Consider the following 20,283-nt stretch of genomic DNA (forward strand, 5'->3'; position numbering starts at 1 on the left):
GCGCCGCGGGCCGGGCGCGGACGCGGGTGGGCGAGCTGCGGCCGGCGGGGCAGAGCCGGGGGCAGCGGCGGCGAGGGGGGCACCCCCGGCCCGGCGGCGGGGCCGCCGGCGGAGCGCAGCGGCCGCTCGCAAACTCGGGGCCCGGCGGGGCGGAGAGGGACCTTCTGCTGCCGGGCGGCCGCGAACACCGCGCCTGAGCGGGCCGCGGGGAGCCCCCGCTCCCGTGGAAAATTCACCCTGCGTGGGCTGCTGCCAGGCGCTGGCGCTGGCGCCCCAGCCGTGCCCGCCGCGCTCTCGGCAGCGCAGAGCGGGAGCCGAGCGCTGCCTCAACGTTACATTTAACCGTCGGTCGTGTCAAAAACAGAAAAAAAAAAAAATTTTTTTTCAAATCATCCTTCCCGCACACAAGGGAAAGAGAGAGGGGAGTGGGGGGAGAGAAAGATAAAACATCAGCTGAAGTGCCAAAATGATTTATGAGACGGTGGAAAATATTTCATGAAGATCTCCCTGAGATTCTTTACTTAAACCAGTTAGAAAACAAAGGGGCTGTTTCGTGACAAATAAGGAGAGGGACGGGGAAGGATGAAGGAGGAAAAGAGGAGAAGAGGAAAGTACATTTCAGGTGATGGTAAACTCGCAGACTGAAAATCAAAACTGAGCTCACAGCAATTCCTGCCTTGTCTTTTTACCCCTGGTTATTACCCTAAGAAGGCGTTTCTCCTCGCTCTCTGCTTCTCTGCTAGGTCAAAGCCACGTCTGTTTTAGCCGCAGACTTCGTTGGGAAATAATTCTTAAATCCCGCTCTAGCATTAAAAAAAGGGGGGAAAAAGCAGCAGAGATGGGGAAAGCGGGAAGTTGGATTTGCTGTTATTTTCCCAAATGCGCGAGGGGAAACTTTGCAATGACTGAGATGGGCCCAACCTATTGGTTCAAAGATGTGCAAGAGGCTCTCTTGCTGTCTTTCTCTCTCTTTTCTTCTCTCCTTTTCTCTCTTCCTCTCGTTCTTTCTTTCTCTCGTTCTTTCGTTCTTTCTCCCGTTCTTTCTTTCTCTCTTTTTGTCTTTCTTTCGCACTCTCTTTTTATTTTCTTTCTTTCTTTCTTTCTTTCTTTCGTTCTTTCTTTTCTTTTCTTTTCTTTTCTTTCTTTTCTTTCTTTCTTTTCTTTCCCTCGGTCACTCTAGCCTGCCAATTTTCCCTTCGTTTTCTTCTTTACGTCTTTCTCTCCTGATCCCCCTCTTCTCTCTCTGTCTCTCGCCTTCCCCGCTTCCTTCCCCTCTCTCCCTCACCTCCTTTCTGCCTTCCTCTCCCCGTCCGTCCCCCGCTCCAAGCCCACACCACGGAAGCCCCGATGTGTATCGAATCCCCCTCTCCCGCCTCGCCCCGAGCAAAGTCTGCGGTAACGGGAGCGGGGCGTGAGGAGGGAGACGCCGCTCCCGAGCCGTGTGTGCGTGCGTGTGCCTGTGTCAACCCGGGGAGTTACAGACCCGGAGCCGCAAGTGACAACAAAGCGGGGCCCGGGTCCCCTCCCGCGGGCCGGGCCGGCCCGCACACGCGCGGCCCGGGGCGCTCCGGGGCGCGCGGCCGGGGCTCCCCCGCCGCCCGGTCCCGCAGGCGGCGGCCCCCCCGCGCCGGGCGCCGGCGGCCCGGCCCTCCTCTCCCCGCTCCCCTCTCCTCTCCTCTCCTCCTGGCCGCGCTCGGCTCGGCGCGCTGGCGAATCAGAGAGTGTCGGAATCTATTGCCTTTGTCTGACAAGTCATCCATCTCCGGGGAGGCGGGCGGGGGGCTGAGGGCGCTGCGGCTTTTAGAGAGACACACACCGGGAGCGGAGGCTCCAGTCTCCGGCCCCGGCTCCTCGCAAGCACTTCCCACCTCGGGCGAAAGTCCGCCGGGCGCCGGATCCTCCGCCCGGCCGAGAGGAGGGGGCGCGCCCGCCCGCCGCTCGCAGCTTTCCCGGGGATTGCTACTCCGCTTTGAACTTAAATGAACTAGCCCCGGACCGCGGGAGGAGGAGGAGGAGGAGGGAGAGCCGCGTCCTCCCGCGCCTTCTGCCGCCTGGCCGCCGGCCGCACCTTGCTCCGGCACCCCCCTCCCCGCCGCCGGGGATGCTCTGAGCCCTCCCAGCCATGACACCCACCTGCCCCCCGGCGCCGCCAGCCCCTCGCTCCCACGGACTCTGCTGACTCCGCCGGCCCCGCCGCCCCGGCCCCCCAGAGCCGGCGCAGCCCTCCCGCCCCCCGGGAAGTACTTCGCTCCCCGCTCCGCCGGGCAGGGGGGCCAGCGCTCCCCGCCGCTCCCCTCCTCTCCTCTCCTTCCGTGTTTTTTTTTGTTTTGGTTTGGTTTGGTTTGGTTTTTTTTGTTATTTTTTTTTCTCCCCTAAGTCTTGAAGTTGAGTTTTAGAGGCGACACGGCGGCTTCAGCCGATTTCTTCCCCTTCCTTTGCCTCCCCATGGATATGCACTGCAAGGCAGACCCCTTCTCAGCAATGCACCGTGAGTACTGGAGCCCGGCTCCTTCCGCTGCTCTCCCTCCTCCTCATCCCTCCATTCCTCCTTCCCCAACCATTCTTCCTCACCTGATCCTCCTCCAGGTCCATCCCTTCCACCGCCCGCCTCTCCTCCCGCGGCCGAACCCGGGCTCAGAGAGGCGTTCGGAGGGCAGGACGGGCCCCGGCGGCCCCGGCGCCAGGGCGAGGGTCCCGGCAGCCCCGGGCCCGGGGGGGGGGGGAGCGGGGCTCGGTGCCGGCGGCGGGCGGGGGCCGGGACCCCCAGCCCGGGGGGCAGGGGCCGAGCGCGGCTGTGCCTGCGCTGCGTGCCGCGTGTGCGCGAAAGCGAACAGCCCCGAAGCAGGTCCTTGCTGCGCGAAGGCACCTTCCCCGCCGCCCCGCCGGCGACACGAGTTCATTCCGACCCCTGCCAGCCCCGGGCCGGACCCCGTCCCCGTCCCCGTCCCCGTCCCCGCCCCGCCGGGCCAGGGCTTCCCGCAAGCCTGCGTGGCTCCAGAGCCACAGCTTCCCCCGCGATCTGTTGCTGTTCGCTTTGATTTCGGATTTCAGTGGCAGAGAGGGGAGACGCCAGTTTCAAATTCATGGCGGGTTGCTCGGTGGCTGTTCCGTGCTTGTTCGCTTTGCTGAAAGGTTGGACTGCGGGAAAAATAGGGCGTTCGTGTGGCTGGGAGATGGGGCGGCTTCGGAGGCTCCCAAGGAGTCACGATCCCTCCCGGTTTATTTACCAGGTCCCCGGTGTGCATTTTAAATGCATTCCTGGCGCAGAGGAAACGGCACTGGTGATACGTTTTCACTTTAAAGAACCATTCTGTAAGACGGGGGACGAAGGAAAGCGAAAAGACCCCTTTGCCAGGGACCGTTAACGAGGAATTTTCAGGGATTTTAATTTCACCGCACGGAGGGAAAATAATTCCGAGATTTAAATTAAAGAAAGAAATACAAATAGAAAGCCGAGATTGAGAGCATCTCGAGTCAGGAAATGAATAATTAAGAGCAATTTGTAACTTTTGACACCGAAACTTTTGAGGACACGCCCTGCCCGCTGCATAAAAACAAACCGAAAAGATATAAAATGGAAATGCTTGAAGTTTAAAAAAAAAAAAAAAATCCCGATTTTGCCGTGAGAAGGAAGGCGCGGAAATACAACCCCGTGATCAGATCCCCAAACGTGGGTGTAGGTAACTGTCTTCCTGTTTCCAAACTAATGATTTCCAGGATACATCGCTTAAAACGTAGGGTTTAATTTTCGAAGACCTTTAACAGAGAATAGTCCGCGCATTAGACGTTATTTTTAGTTTTCAGCGGTGCGACCTGCTTTCAGACGCGATTGCAGTAATTCTGCCTCCGGTACGATCCGGCACATGCAGGCAGCCGAAAGAGGCATTTCACTGCCTTTGATTCTTAAAACACTCCAATGACATTCGTGAACAATTCTGGCTTCCGATTTAAAAAAAAAAAAAAAATCAACATTTGATTTGTTCCCTAAAATGTATTTCTAGACCTACAGACCCGGATATTAGTAGCCAAATAAAATACAGCCGGGCGCGGGCTCCCGACACACGGCTCCTTCCGTGCGGAAGCGGTACGGCCGGCCGGGCGTGTGCACCGGCACCGGCACCGGCACCGGCACTTACACGCAGATAAATACACGTAAATATCCTACTGCTCTGATGGAAATAACCTTAGAAAAGCACGGGGCAGAGCAAAACAAACTCGTGTGAAAAATACCCGGGCTTCAATAATTTGAATTATTAATTTTTAATCTTTTTTGCATCTGTTGCCTTTTACTACTTTGTAATGCGAGTTATAAAAGGTGCTTTGAATTATTTATCATGGAGTTGCCGAGGAAATTGCTGCCTTGTAACTTTAGAGGCAACATGTGCAGAAGGGCTTCTGAACAAATAAAGAAACCACACAGCAACATACACCCGCGGGTCTTAGCGGGGAAAGATAAATATCCCCCCCCCCCCCTCCCCTCCGCAACCCTAAATATGTTTTAAGAAAGACTAACAAAAGAACGCAACAAATAACCCCGGCTCCTCGGGGAAGGGCCGGGGAAGCCAGCCGGCGCCCTGGCCGAGGCGGCTGGGAGGGGAGATGTGGAGGTGTTACTGAAGGGGTGGGGGAGATGGAAAAAACTCTATTTGTGCGAAAGGACTTGGATCGATCGCAGGGCAATGAGAGTTTCCACTAAGTTCAGAGCCAATAAGTCAGTGTCAGAAGCGGGGGAGAAAAAAAAACCTCAGCGAAAATACAAACAGATCATTTTTCAGCAAACTGCAAAACGAACTAAGATCTCTTGCCGAGGAAGATACAGAAGGTTAGGGTTGTGTGAAAGGCAAGCCTTAATGCAGTGTGCACTCCACAGCTATATCAGCTGGGTACGCCGGAGATAGAGACACGCAGGCAGCAGCGCCGGCGAGGCTGCACCGCCTGCGAGCGGGCATCCCCCGCTCCCCGGGCCGAGGCGAGCCGCTCCCGCCCGCAGACCGCCCCAGGTGCGAGGCGCTCACAGCCGCCTGCCCTGCCGAGCCCCTGAAGGAGATATTGCCCTCTATTCCCGTCACTCCGGTCCTCCTGCCCGTGCTTAGCAGGTGCATACTTATTTTTTCCCCAAGTTATTTCTCGAAATGGAGAAAGATCAGGGAAAAAGCAGTCCTGTCTGAGAGAGCGGGTTTTTGCCTAGAAAGCGGCGAACAGAGGAAAACGGAGCATTTTAAATTCTCCCTGAATTAGATTCCGGGGAAGACGGAACCGTGCGAGTCCGTTAGTATTTTTTTTTTTTTTTTTTTTTAACTGGAGGATTTTTCCTTTAAAGATCGAAAGCTGAGGAGAGAGAGGGTCTGTCTGTAAACGAACACCGTCCGCGGGACACAGCGCATTTTCTTTCTCTCCCCCTCCCTCTCCCTCCATTCCTTTCCCTTTCTCTTTTTCTCGCTGAATCCCTTCAACTCGCATCCGAAAATAACGGGCGAGGACGCGTTGCATGGGGGACACGCCGCGGGCGAAGGGAGGGCGGGGTTCGCGAGTAACCCTAATTGACAATGCGATAGAAAATCCTGGAAAGAAAACGAAAGGAGAGAGGAAAAGCCCAGGAGTAGAGAGCGGGTGGACTGCGGCAGGGTCCGCCCGGAGCCGCTAAGCAGCTCAGCTCCGGAGTTTGGGAGCGCATCCCTGCCCAACTCTGGGGAGAGGGGCCGGAGCGGGCACCCTCGCCCCGCCACCGTGGCCCCGAGGAGCCGCCGCTCCGGCGGCCCGGGCGGGGGCGGCGGGAGGGAGAGGGGCTCTCCGGCCCGGGGAGGGGACACGGCGTGCGGGGGGACGGTCCCCGGCTAGCCTCCGGCTCGGGAAAATTCACTCTGCCTTCTCTCCGCTTCCCACCGGTCCTCCTCTCTCTTCCTTCCTTCCTTTTTTCTTTTCTTTCTTTCTCTTTCTTTCTCCCTCGCTCTTTTCCCTCTTCCTTTTTCTGTTCTTTCGCTCTTTATCTTTCCTTTTCTCTTTACCTTTCTTTCTCTCGTTATCTTCCTCTCTTTCTCTCTCCCCGTTTTTTCCCTCTTTTTCCCTTTTTATCTTCTTCTCCCCCCTCCCCCCCCGGTCTTGTTCCCCCCTCTCGACCCCCCGCCATCACCCCCATCCATCTGTAGTGACTGGAGATTTTGCAGTAACGAGTGGTGAAGAATCCACGACTAACGGTGTGTTTCTGGTGTGCGTGGGTTGTTGTGTTTTTTTTCTTTCTCTTTCCCCAGCAGGGCACGGGGGTGTGAACCAGCTCGGGGGGGTGTTTGTGAACGGCAGGCCCCTACCTGACGTGGTGAGACAAAGGATAGTGGAGCTGGCTCACCAGGGCGTGCGACCCTGTGACATTTCCAGGCAGCTGCGGGTCAGCCACGGTTGTGTCAGCAAGATCCTGGGCAGGTAAGGAAAGAGGCAGCTCCATCCCCTCCCCTGGGACGGCACCGGTGCATCCCTGCCCCGCTCCGCTGTCACCTCCCGCCCTTCCCGCGGCGCCGGGCTCTCCCTGCCACCTCCCCGAGCGGCCCCGGCACCTCCGCGCCGTGGGAGCCCGGGGCCGAGCAGGGCCCCCTCCTCCCGCCGGGAAGGACGTGTGTGCGTGTGTGTCTGTGTGCGTGTGTGTCTGTGTGCGTGTGTGTGTCTGTGTGTGTGTCCGTATGCGTGTGTGTGTGCGTGTCCCCCGCCCCCGGCGGTGTTTGGAAACTCCTGGGAAGACGAACAATTTGAGAAGGGTGGGCGGGAGGGCGGGAAAGAAAAGGGACGGGGGGGAGAAAAAACGAAGGAACGACCAAAAAAAAAAAACCAACCCCAAAACAACAACAACAACAATAATCCCCCAACTCACAACAGTCCGCGAGCGGCCTCAGCAAATCCACGGGTAAATAAATAAACGACGCGGCAAATAAATAAATACCCGCGGTAAGCGGTCGCCGCCCAGCGCGGTGTGAAACCTCGGCGGGGGCCGGCCGGGGGCCCGGCGCGGTGCCCGCGGGCGGCAGAGCCCCCGCCGCCCGTGGCTGCGGATCGCGCTGCCGGGCCCAGTGCGGAGCCGCCGCCGCCAGCCGAGCCAGAGGCCGGCGGGGGACGGGCCGGAGCTGCCGCGGACGAGCACCGGCTTCCGCGGGCCGCGGGCGGGGGGCACAAACCGCGCTCCCGCACCCCCAGCCCCGCCAGCGCCCGAGCGCGGCGAGCGGAGCGGGCCGGCGGGGGAAGCCGGCGGGGGAGGCGGGGGGCGTGCGGCCGGCACTGCCCGCTCCCCGCGGCCCCCCACCCCCCTGCACCGGGGCGGGGGTGCCTGTTTTGCTTCCCGATCCCCGGGCCTGAAACGAGTATGTGCGTGTAAGGCGAGGGAAGGGGGAGACGGCGAAGAGCCCAGCGCCCCCCGCTTCTCACACACAAGGGGAAAAAAAGAAATGGAGGGGGAAACAAACCCAAAAGGCGAGGGGGAGCGCGGCCCGGAGAGGGGAAGTGGCGCCCAGCCCCAGCCCCGGGGGCCGGCGCCCCGCGGAGCCGCGCCATGCGGCACCCGAGCCGCCGCGGGCCGCAGCGGAGCCGGGAGCGGGGCCGGGGGCGGCGGGGCGCTCCGAGGGGCCCGGGGGGCAGCGGGTGCTCGGGGGCGGCGGGGCTGCTGCGGGCACGGCAGACGGCTGACCGTCCTTTGTGCAGGTATTACGAGACGGGGAGCATCAAGCCCGGCGTGATCGGCGGCTCCAAACCCAAAGTGGCGACCCCCAAAGTAGTGGATAAAATCGCCGAGTACAAGCGACAAAACCCGACCATGTTCGCCTGGGAGATCCGGGACAGGCTACTGGCCGAGGGCATCTGCGACAACGACACGGTCCCCAGCGTCTCCTCCATAAACAGGTAAGGGCAACCCCGCGGCTCTGCTCGCGGCCCAGTCGCCCCTTCGGGGCCTCGTAGCCCCCCTCAGCAGCGCCGGCGGCCCGCTCCCCTCGGTCGGGTCAGACCCAGCCTGCTCCCGCCCCCCGGTCGCAGCGGCACGCCCGGGGCTCGCCGCTGCACGCCGCAAGGTCCGGGGGCTGGCGGGGCGACGGGCGGCGGGGCCGGGCTTTCCCCTGTCCCCCCAAAGAGCCCGCCCGGGGCGCCGATGGCCGCCAGCTTCGCCCGGGGTGTCAGGGCTCCGAGCCGAAAAGCCGCCGCTGCCCGCTGCCAAGGCGGGAGCGCAGCCCCGGGGCCGCTGCGCTCCCCCCGGGAGCGGCTCAGCCCTGCGGGGCGGCCCCTTCCTTCCCCCCCGGGCGGCCCCTTCCTTCCCCCCCGGGCGGGCTCCCCAGGAGACCGGGGAGCGGTTCAGCGCCGGCGGCCGGGCTGCCCCCGCCTCCCCCAGCTGCTAGGGTGCGACTTCTGTCGGTGGAGGGGCTCGGATTCGGGCTCAGGTTTTGAGGTGACAAAAATAAGCGTATGACAGGCAAAAAAAAAAAAAAAAGGATCGATGCAGGAGAAAAAGGCCGGTGATAGATGTAATCGAGTGCTAACACTGCAGAGCGCTCAGACTGTTCACAGGCCTGCGCGTTCAAACGCAACGTACATCAGATCCTCGCACTTTGGCAACGCACAACATTCTTACGCACGGAGTAAAAGTAACTACGCTGTTTTAGCGTAGCTAAATTTCTGCCCACAGAAATACAACCTCTGGAAACAGAGTAACGCGGATATTTGCGAAGGGTACGTACGTAGGCACGAAACCCCTCACCGACAGAGTAAGAATACATGACATTTTGCACGCAATCCCAAATATACGGCGCTTCCCACTCAAATAAATGTATATAGGGTATACGTAAATATGCATGCAGGCTTTTGTAGTGTCCGCATAGATAAAAATGCACAAGTCAGTATATCGGCCCTTTTGATATATAACAAGTTTAGCCAGATTTTTTTTTTTTTTAAAACCTGGCGTATTTATAGCAAGGGAAGCAAAAAATAAATAGCAGGGAAAACACAGTGGTATTTTTTGTCTTGCGCTTTTCATGGCAGATTTATCAAAATACGTCTAATAACTCAGCCTGTATTTCTAAATCTGGCATCCTATATAAATGGGTTTTAATATTTTGCAAATGATATGGAATTATCCCAAATCATCTTGAAAACAGCAGGTAGAATTAGCTAGTGGAATGTACCTTGGCTAAGAAAGATTCCCTCAGACACACTGTCTCTGTAATATACTGCTAGGCTGCCCTAGGAAATTATCCCTGTGTGTGCCATCTGTATTAAAATGGTTATTAAGTTATGAACAGGGTAACATAATACTGATCGGCTAATTATACACCCTCCTAAAAAACCTCCAGGTCTCTGTTACTCTCTCAGTCAGGTATTGAAATAATAACAGTTTGACATTCAGACACCTTACAAAGGCAGCTGCAGAAGGACAGCCAGCTATCCCTGGGAGGAATTAAGCTGGTGGTACAGAAGTCCAGAGGAACGGCTGTGGGCTCTTTGGAGGAATAGCAAATACGGACCCGACGCACATGTACACTTCGGCTAGCTCAAGGGGTGTGAGCACCCAAATGTCACTGAAGTCTCAGCCTCACGCCTGCTGGACCCGACGCCTCGTGTCGGGGTGGTGATGTCCCGGGCAGAAGGCCGAGCGCCAGGTTTTGCTCCCACATTTGCTAGCACTTTGCGGCAGGGCTTTGGGGGCTTTGTACCTCGGTCTCCCCACCCTGGAAAGGAAAACTGGTCCTTCTCAAAAGGAGGTAGGAACAGATACCAGTTAGATTGCGCTTAGAAAATGCTTTGAGAAGGGCAAGTGCTTTGTAGCTGCTAAGTACTATTATATTAAAGAGGCTTGGCTGTGACCCACCAGGTTTGATTCATACTGCAATGGCATTTGAGTGTGTAGTCACCAACGCACAAGAGCATTTTGGCTTCATATAATTAAGTCCTTCCCCATTCCTTTTAAAAATTCAGGCCCAGCTTCCCACTATTCACCTGTGTAAGAAGCTCCCCAAAACTCACATCCGTCAACAGGTCATAAAATTTGCAAGTCTGTGCTAGGCAAGAACAGGACAGCGAACTGGGAAAAAATTGCAGCAGAATAGGAAATAGCGAGTGTATAAGGGCCCAATCCTGGTGCCGCAGAGAGTAGTGTGAGCTTCATCACTCCAGTGACTTTTGTGACTCCAGCTCACAAAACTCACAAAACGCAAAGAGGGGACTAAGTTCACAATTTAAATATACATTTTTCTCTCTCCCATTGTCAAAATACACATATAGAATCAGGTCAGTCCTTTGTAACAGCACATCCCTTACCTGCGGTACGATCACAAATTGGAGTTAATCTAACACTCCCACTCTCTGTGCAGCTTCAGATAGATCACAATTTTAAAAACCCACCTTCTAGAAATATCTGTCTTCTTATTTTTGCAAAATGTGGAGTTCCCAAGCAAAATCTGCATTGGCCCAGTGTCCAGAACCATTAGAGCTACATCTATGAGCAGTTTAACATCTTGAGACTATAATTGAGGCATCTACAGAAACAGAAGTTACCTATGTCCCTAGATAGACACTGAATACTGCACTGCAAAATTGAGATCTCCTTGTACATGGAAAAAAATACTTTTGGTTATTACAAGATTTTCTAAAAATTTATTAATTACATTTTATTTTCTTTCTTTCTGGCGGTTAGTCTAACATTAACAAAGGCTTTCGGGTGAGAGACTACAATGCAGTTTCAATTCCATTTTTAAGGTCTCCCTAAAACATTTTTAACATCTTTTTTCCATTAATTATTTTTTTGTGATGCATGAATTCTATGTGCCTACATTGCACTGATCTGTCAGTATTGCACTGAGAATATCAGGACGCGTTTGGGATGACGTGTAATTCAGTATTGAGATTTATCAGAAACTTGTTCATACCAAACTCATGCAGATAAAGGCTAGATACAAACTCTGGTGAAAAACATGACTTAACTACCCTGTCAAGATTCAGGGGGAAAAAAAAAAAAAGTCTTCTGCTGTGCAGTAGTTTTCCTTTAATTATGGCAAAAAAGTCTAGAGAGTATACTAGTTAATAAGCGAAGCGCACCAGAACTGACAGGATCAGTTATCTCTGCACTGGGAGCTTCCCTGTTCCCGTTTCATACACTGGGTACTATACAGTGTAAATCTGCTGTGTATGTGTAGGTATACAGACATACATACATATGTACATGTATATATATAAACACATACATATATGTAAACACACACATATACACAGTGCATGTAATTGAGAAGCAGGCAAGTGACAGAAGCTCTTAATTCTTTGGTACGCAATTAATGCTTACTTTAAATCACTTGAGCACCTTGCTTCTTGAGCACCCTGCCAGCCCGAACTTTTCCATCTGTCATATGACTATAAACAAGTTATCTTTGGTCACTTTGGGTTAGAATATTTCAACTGGATTTAGGCACTGCTTGTAAGCCTTGCGGTGGCCTCCTAAGTATGAACTTGGAGGCAGATGTTAATGAGAATTTCTCCTTTGTTTTGCAGCACGTACAGTTAGCCTCAGATCACAGGTTTCATGAGATAATAATCACCCCAGAAAAATCTTTTGAATTAGACGGTGTACTTTAGTAGGAACAGGATGGGGCACATCACGGGCACATGTTCACGGTTATGCAGGAAGTGATGCAATGGACATTGTAGTTTAAGCATTATTTCCCGCTTATCTTAAATTAATAAATTCCTTACAGGTCCAGAAAGGCAAAGCACACCCACACCCCACACCCCCCCAATTTGTCCCTCTAACTCAGCTCTCCTGTGGCTGGGTTCAGTACTAGGGACTCGCAGTTAGTCCAAGGAATGCCGAAGCCAAAGCGTTGCGGAGTTCAGTCAGCCTTCTGGATACACTTTGGACCCTGAGTTCCTGAGAGTAGACCTAACTAATACCCCATGGCAGAGAATAGAGTTTAGCGGATATATTATCTCAGTCAAGCCATTAGATGTTTTTTCAATCTTCTCTTAGGTATTGGGTATACGTTAATTTCTAGCGTTAAGCGCTTGGTTTGGGGAGATGTTTCCTGTTTCATTATATAACAATTGGCTAATGATTCCTAGTTAAAGTCTCCAGTAATGATGTGCTTTTTAAAAATACGTACAGAAAGACACACGCATTGATTCAGGTTATAATGACCAGTGAAATATACTTGTACATTGAAATACTATTGAGCATGTGGCTGATTTCGGTGGCCGTGGGCAGGCCTGTAGTTCTGAGCAAAGAATGGTATATCAGGAGATCAGATTTCTCTTACCAGTTCTGCCATTAACTTTCTGGTTGATCTTGGGCAGGTCACACGGACTCCTTATGAGGCTGCTTTGTCATCTGTAAAATGAAAATAACAGTATTTAGCTACCTTTGTAAAACTCAGTGTGACCTTTCACTGAAAATGCCCGTGGAGTTCAACAGGTAATGAGAAAAGGTTCAAAACTGGAGCTAGATTGTTTTACATCAGCCGAGGCTTTAGCCCACGCAAGGAGATAGAATTGAACAGAATCTAGACTGAGGTAAACGTAATGTCTCAAGACAAACAATCGGGTCTGGCAAAAGGCAGGCGTATTAGGGCAGGGGCTGTGTCATATGCGGAAGAAATTAATGTTATGCACACAGAGCTGAGTCACTCTCGCTAGCCTCACTTGAGAATTTCCCCAAAAGATACCCTGGCCAAAGTCACTGGTGAATCTCTCCCCGCCTTTCCCACCAAACAAATCTGGAATTCCTGGAGGACAGGTAATGAGTCTAGGGAGAAGTTGGAAGAGTACAGAGCATCTCTAATGGCAGCTTGTTCATAGCGACCAAAAGTAGTGACAACTGCACGGTCTGGAGCGAACACGGGGTGAATTGCACCGTTTTAACCAGCAAGCATGCGTGTCACAAACCTATCGCCAGCATCAGTATTTAGTAGCCGCGTGTGAGTTTTCTCAGTAGAGGGGCCAAGGATTAGACTGGCCATGTAGACTGGATTAGCCTCTGACTGACAACGGGTTCGTACTAAGCAGGGGTGAAGAAAACCTGTCCGACAGTACCCAACAGAGTTTACCAGGTCTTGTAATCTGGCACTTCTTAGTGCGCACAGAAGAAACTCAGGATCCTAGCAGGGATCTTCTCACTTAGTTGATGCTGAGTCTAAGGTTCCTATGCAATTTCCTGCATCCAGGGGATGCTGTCAAAGTAGCAGACTTCTACTGCCAGTTGCTTTCAGCTGAGTGAAGAACACAGTCGGGTCACACAGGGCTTCATTACAGGGAATATACTCCTTTAAATTCAGATTCTTTTCCATCAGACACAAACCTGGTATTATCTTCTTTTTATCATTGCAAATAAAGGAGAGGCTCATAAAGCAGAGGTTACAGACAATGTTACTGCAGCTGAAAGAGTAAATGAATGCTCACAGCATTTCTTTTTGTTTTATTCCTCATATCTGGTCACTGGAAGGTTGTATGGTGGGAACTACAATAAGCTAGCTGCATTTTTTCTGATTTTCATATTGCAGAGATATTAGCTCAACAGAGGCAGTTAGCAAGTAAAATTGGTTGTGCCCGGGAAGTTCTGAGCTCCCTGTTCTGTGAACCTCGAAGTTCAGAACCACATCGGTCTCTTTATCACCCAAAAATCCCAGCCCTTCCTTTTTGTATAGATGTACAGAAAGCTTGATTTTTGTTGGAAGTTAAACATTTTCAAGCTTTTGCATCCAGTGAATGATTGCTGCATTCTGCCGTAGAGGTAGCTGCATTTCAGTGCTGGGTGAATGAGTCTTATGGAGCTAAACCTCATTTACCAGAATCACTATTATGTGAAAAACTCATTTGACTTTGGGAGAAAAGAGGAGAAAATATAAGTGGCTTGGCCAAGCAATGACGAAGTGGTGAGAACAATATAGTGATCTGAAGGGCACAGTCCCTCCAACAGGAAAGGAATTATTCGCATTTAAACAAAGCAGCATAGCCAGGAATGAAGGGAGGGAAGTAAGAAAGGAAACATTTATATGGTAGCAGAAGGACCCTCCTGATACGGAGGTCCATTAAGTTGTGGAATTGCATCCCACAGGAATTCCTGATTTCTTGGAATGTATATAACTAGATGATATTCATAACAAGCAAACATACAATAAGAAATAATCTTGGCGTTGGCTAAAGAGATAGATAATGCTCTAGCAGGCCAGCTGGACCCTTTATGATATGATGACATGATGCATACAAAACAAAGTCGTGTTTTCAGCAGTATATCAAATATTCAAAAAACCCCGTCTCTGACTCTAAAGCCCATTCAAACAAAGGATTTATGTATTACTTGAATAAAAAGATACAGCTTCCAAACGGTTGAACAAGGCTGAGCTTCACTTACATTAACTTGCCATGGTCTTTAATTAAGGCATGTTGGAATTCAAATGGAGTTTAGGCACACCGCTTACAATCAGCAAAATATTTAGGGATCCCACTTTTGGGGAAGGTGTATATAAATGGAAAGGTAGAGGCTTTCAGAAGTATTTGTCATTGGCCTGACATCCGTGCAGCTAACTAGGTCTTTAGGAAATCCCATCTGTGTGTAGATGGCTCTAATGATGATTACTACTCCTGAAAGTGTCAGAAAGGTTTGAGTTTTTCTCCCAAACAATCATTCTTTAAACTCAGAGCTAACAGGAATGAGGATTTTTCCACTGTAATCCCAATTAATCTACTGAAGCCTATACACACATAGCCATATTTACCAGTCCCAACTGTTTAAAAATACCAAGGCAGAATCTAAATCATGCAATTGGTGTGAAAATCATGAGTACTTGTAATACAATGTGGGTTTATTTTTACTTGTTTTCTCTTTTCTACCCTAATTTTTTAAAGGGATTTGGATATCTGACTCCCATTAAATGACTGTAAAAACACCTTAGCAATGCAGTCCTTTGAGACTTCAGAGAGCCCCCACAAGCACTGGAAACATACTTTATTAAATGAGAACTGAAATTCTCATGCTATCACTTGACTTGAGGAGCTGGAAAACCCACAACAAACACCGTTAGGCTTGTGATGAAATACTAGACAGTATGATATTCAGTGCTGGCCTCCAATTTTCTCTAGTGCCAGTAACTGAGAGCTGATTTTGTAGCACTTACATGGCTATCTACCCAGCTGAAAATCACAAATCTAATCACTTGGTTTCCAAACTCCTCAGAGTGCACTTACAAATATTCATTTCCAATCAATTTGCACTTGCTAATATTTCTCAACGCTCACATGTGATGACAGAGTCAGAAGCAGTGCTGGTGCTTACTGTTTCTATTGCAATAGCATAAAGAGGCTCTGTGCATAGATCACAGCCCATTGTCCAAAACAGGCTCAGCGTAAATAGGAGTTTCTTTCGAGAGGTTCTTTTAGAAAATCAGCACATACACGTGTCTGTCTTTACACCATCCTCTCAGCTTCTACTGGGTTCATAATTCAGACAGTCCTCAAGGTTCCAGGGATCCTGAAACAAACATCTTTGTCTGTTAGAGGAAATGAGGTGTCTGGCCAGGGCTCAGCCACCAAGCCCAAGTCTAGGTAGAAGGCAGAGCAGAACTGGAGAGCCGTCTTCTTCGGGCTCATATCTGACAAGACAGAGGCTGAACGCTAGCTAGACTGCGACAGCCTCCCCCCTCTTCCCCGATAAGTAGGCATATAAATAAATAAATAAACGGCATCCTAACTGCACTGAGAACTCAATAAAACAATCACATCAAATATGAGGAGGTATAAATCTCATGTCTGCACAGGTAACCCACTCAATTGCTTTTATTATGGCTCAGCCTGACTCCATTTATTACCATCCGTGGCCTGGGTGAAGGATGTTTGCATGGAGGGTGGTCTCCTGGTGAAATCCTATCCCTGGAGCAGTGACAATCAGCCCATACAGAGGTGGATTTTGGTGGGGAGACCAAAGGCAGATCCATCTGTCTGCATGAAACCCAATAAATAACCCTGTAACTAGACCCCTTGTCGCTGGGAAATGGACAACACAATAGTTCAATCCTGGAGCCATAGGAGAGGAATAGCTGTGGTTGGGGTGTGAAGAATGACAGGATGGATGCATGAAGTGTTTGAGACGTATGGACAGAATACGTCTGTCCATATAGATATTGAGGAGGAGTGATGGGATAGGAGGAGCGCAGAGGGTACATTTAGATATATAGTAGGCAAATTTGAAAGGTTGATATGTTCAGAGGTGGGCGTGGGGAAGGAAAAAGCAGAGTTATACTGCGTTTTTTTATAGGACATTTATATGGGGACTGTAAGTGCAATGCAGATAGGTACCTTTGGAGAAACGCGCCTGCTGGTTGGATACTACATATGAGTATATCGGTATATGGCAGGGAACGTGTGTCTCTGGGCAGGCACATAGACGGTGACACAAAATGCTGGTAAGCTAAAGGAAGCATATGCAGGAGTTCAGTGTGGTCGGGGAAGGATATTCCTTTGTCCTCTGTCTGGCTTGGGATTTATGTGTGTACCAGTTTTGACAGAGAGGAGAAAGAGTGATGTGCCAAAAGCCTGAGCTAACGGACTGTGAGTTCACAGATACGCTTCCCAGAAAATGCTATCTATGAAACATTTACCCAAACCTCACTGTGAAATCAGGAAGGGAGATTCTGGTGGCTTGTCTCTGCCTGTATGAAAAATAGAAGTAGGACATTTCTTGCTGCTGTCATTCCCTAGCTCTGCAGTTCCTGTAGCGTTTCTAAAATCTGCACAGCATATTGTTCCCCAGGCTTCTAGCAGCTCCCCCAACACACGCACCCATGCATACACACAGAGATATGCTGGGGTTTGCCTCTATTAATTGTTCTCTCCTGGGGGCCAATTTACTTTTCATTCCTTTGGCTCCATTTTGAACAGTTCCTCTTCCTTCCAAGGTAAGCACCCTCCTCTCTTTTGCAGGATCCAAGGCACAGGGTTAAACTTCCATCTCTGGTTGGGAGGCAAATTGCATCAAGAATAGCTATCAGCTCTGCTCAAAATGCCCATCACTGTATTTCAGTTGAGAGGGCTGGTATCCATGTTTTGCAAGGCAGACTGATGTTTGTTCTTTAATTTATAAAAGGAAAATCAGAGGCTGCGACCAGAAGACAAAGTCACAAAAGAAACCCTCACGTATCTGACAGGTGCCCTGCGCCACCTCTAGTTTCAGGCTAGTTTGGATTGTTCTGGCAACAATAACAGTACCCATTTCTTTGGTCAGGGAGGGTTAATATCCCAGCCCTTTGACTCCCAGAACTAGTCCTCATTTTCTTCAAGCTGGGCTGAAATATGTGGGCAACCTCATCACCCCACTGCCCATTTTCAGGCTCTCGCTTTAAAATTGCAATAGAGTCTTTGGGCACTAACATTTGGGCACTTCTTAAAGGGACTATTGCCTTTCAACATACTCACGTTTCCCTAAAAATTCTTTTAAGAACAAGTTTTGGTCATCTGCCATTAAAAAGAAAGACCGCAGCACAATGTAGCTATGTAATAGTGCCTGCTGTTAATATTTGCTTAAATTTAGGCCCTTTCTTGGTTGTTTAAATTTAGACTTTCAAACTTGAAAAATTATACATTTATACATAAATTATACATACACAAAAAATGCATATACACTTATTCATAAAATCTATAGAGAAGGGAGGAAATATAGAAGAGGAAAGGAAGGAATAATATTTCTGAAGAAAAGGAGATCTCATGTTTGCATACTAAGTGCACAGGGGAAGTGTATTTCTGGGACGTGCTACGTACAAATGGGCCAAGGCTGTGCAAGCAGAGGCAGAGTGGAAAATTAGTAATGTCACAAATTCTCTCTCCCTACAGAACAAACAGCAAATTTAGAGTTTTAAAGACACAATGTTTGCGGTGCTGTCTCTGGCAGCCAGCCAGCCAGCCACAACACCATGCTTCCACAGCAGGCGGAGAGCACAGGCTGGGTGGGGTTGGGGGAGGAAGGGACAAGAGGTAAGGATGGAGTGAAAGGCTAAGGCAGATTTGACTTGGGTAGTGTCAAAACCAGACCTGCTGTGGTTTTACAGAAGTCAGTCTTGGCCACTGTGCCAAACAAGATGCAAAAAGTCATCCAGTATTGACATCCAACTCCCTTACGTGGCTTTAACAATTTCAGGCTGTGTGTGTGCCCGAGTCGGGGGTCTGTGCATACGGAGGCAGCAAGGATGGGGACAGAGTAAGCGTATCTGGCTGCGTGCAGGCTCTTGTGAGGTGCACAAGCTGGAGAGCAGGGAGGAACTGCATGGGTGAGTGCATATGCCTGCACATGAGAGAGCATGTGTAAATGTGTAAAAAGGTGACTGCCATGATTCTAACTCCTTTTTGCAGATTACATGATTTTTTGTGACCTGCAAATATTTAAAGAAAAATACACGCCTATGGGTGACTCCCCTATGGGCCTTGGTGCCCAGCCAGCAAAACTGGCAGAGCTGGTGGCACAGGGAGACATGAAATGAAAGGGAGTGCGGCCCATTTCAGGTGGGTGTGTATGCAAGGAAATGCCCCAGCCTAGTGAAAGGCAGGGGATAACGTGATCGTGGGGAATAGTCTTTAGAAGAGTGCAAGAGGAGGGTGCCAGCCCTGTAAACGAAGCCTTTGTACTGCTTAGAGCTCCACCTTTCCAAAATGAAAGCACCTTCTGCACCATTTGAATGTGCTCCTGCATCATTCTGAGCACAGTGAAGTAATTTGAGCATGGAAACCCGGGTGCATTTGTGCAGATAGACCACTGAGTCTCTATTGTTCCACCAGACAATCTTCTCTGTAATGGATATTTGGGCGAGACGTGCCCTATACCCCATGACATGTGTACGAGGAGGAGCGTGGGCATATCGCTAGGGCAACATGTCCAGCTGGGAGTATAGACTTATAGCAAGTAGGTATTACTGGTCTGTGTAAGAACTAAGAATAGTCTTATCCATGGAAACAACGTTGTTAACTCTGCAGTTACACACAGCGAGTCATAGGGGCGAGCAACGGCACGGCAATACACGTCTTGGGAAGCCTGTCTAGTTTTGTGGGGCTCTGCGCAGGATTCTGTGTGACTGCTTCCCGATGGCAAGGGCGTCATGTGAATGCACTGATGAACTGTGGCTGTGAACAGACGCATGGGGGGTCCTGGTAGCACTCATATCTTTGTCAGCAGTTCTTTTGAGTAGACCCAAGGTGCTACGGCAGCCATGCCACCAACGTGCTGAGGAGAATGCAGCTGGTGACGTGGGCAGCATCAGTAACACAAACGCGTGTGTGAGTGTGCACATGCCAGAGTGGCATCTGCTGAGATGTGTGAACGCAGGAGGCGCACGGCAGCGTGGGTACAGATGTGCACAGAGATGCCACGTACAAATGTGGGGATGCGTGCCTGTTGGGGACGCCTAGTGCATCTGAGGGAAATGAGGGGTGTATATGGCATGATATTTGTCAGGGAGTGGATGTGTGCTAGCTCATCTCATAGATGATGCAAGAAGGGGATACCTGGGGATAGTGAGGGCAGAGGGGGTTACCCTAAAGGAGATATTTCTAATGATAGCCATAGTTTAATGCACTGGACTCTGCCCTCCTCTCCTCTCCTCTCCCCTCCCCTCACACTCTTCTCCTCATTACCCGGGTTATCTTGTTTGGGTTAAGAGGCCAATTTCAACAGACTATAATTGAAGAGTGAAGAGAATCTGATAAGATAAGGAAGGGACATCATTCCTCAAGGGATCAATAGAGGTTTCATGTTCCTCCTTCCCCTGCTGTGTCCCTAACACGCTAACACTCTGTGTCCATGGGCCTGGTTTATTTGCTCTGCTTGTCTGCAAGCCCGGAAAGGAAGCGTGGGAGTAGGGGGGGCTGTAGCCCCCGCCTGTCACACAGGCAGAGCAGGGGAGGGGGCAGAAGGAAGGGACAATGGGGACATCGGCAGCGATATGGTCCCCTCTTGGAGCCAGGCGGAGGCAGGGAGGTGACAAGCCTGATGCCCTCCTAGCTCTGGCAGGGACACGGGCTCGCAGGGGAGGTGTTCACCTTTGGCCTTTTATCTCGGCATTGTGCTCTGCAAGGGAGGGATATTGATAATTTGTCTGGATTTAGACTTGCTTTTCCTAGTGTCCCCATGCAGACAAGCTCAAAGCTTTTTATAAGCACTCACTGGGCGACCCCTCAGTGCCCCTCAGGGTGAGAGAGGTGTAATTACCCCCACCACAAGGAGGGCTGGTAGCTGCTCCTGATTAGGTTTATATTAGGACCTGAGGTTCAGGCTTCACGGCCCCAGTATCTCACAAGCCA

General features: G+C 51.0%; 1 protein-coding gene across 4 annotated transcripts in view; it reads left to right on the forward strand.

Annotated features, from left to right (window-relative positions):
• The first annotated feature begins 2,385 nt into the window (after nucleotides 1-2,385).
• Nucleotides 2,386-20,283, forward strand: part of PAX2 (paired box 2) — an 84,444-nt gene continuing 66,546 nt past the window's right edge. For 2 of the 4 annotated variants that reach the window (XM_075717943.1, XM_075717944.1), the window contains exons 1-3: nucleotides 2,446-2,488; nucleotides 6,252-6,417; nucleotides 7,681-7,878. In XM_075717943.1, coding sequence (XP_075574058.1) covers nucleotides 2,446-2,488; nucleotides 6,252-6,417; nucleotides 7,681-7,878 — 407 coding nt within the window. Of the gene's footprint in view, nucleotides 2,489-6,248; nucleotides 6,418-7,680; nucleotides 7,879-20,283 lie in introns of all 4 variants that reach the window. The other 2 variants (XM_075717945.1, XM_075717942.1) reach the window with 2 other exon arrangements.

Source organism: Pelecanus crispus, chromosome 10 (assembly GCF_030463565.1).
Source record: "Pelecanus crispus isolate bPelCri1 chromosome 10, bPelCri1.pri, whole genome shotgun sequence".
Lineage (NCBI taxonomy): Eukaryota > Metazoa > Chordata > Aves > Pelecaniformes > Pelecanidae > Pelecanus > Pelecanus crispus.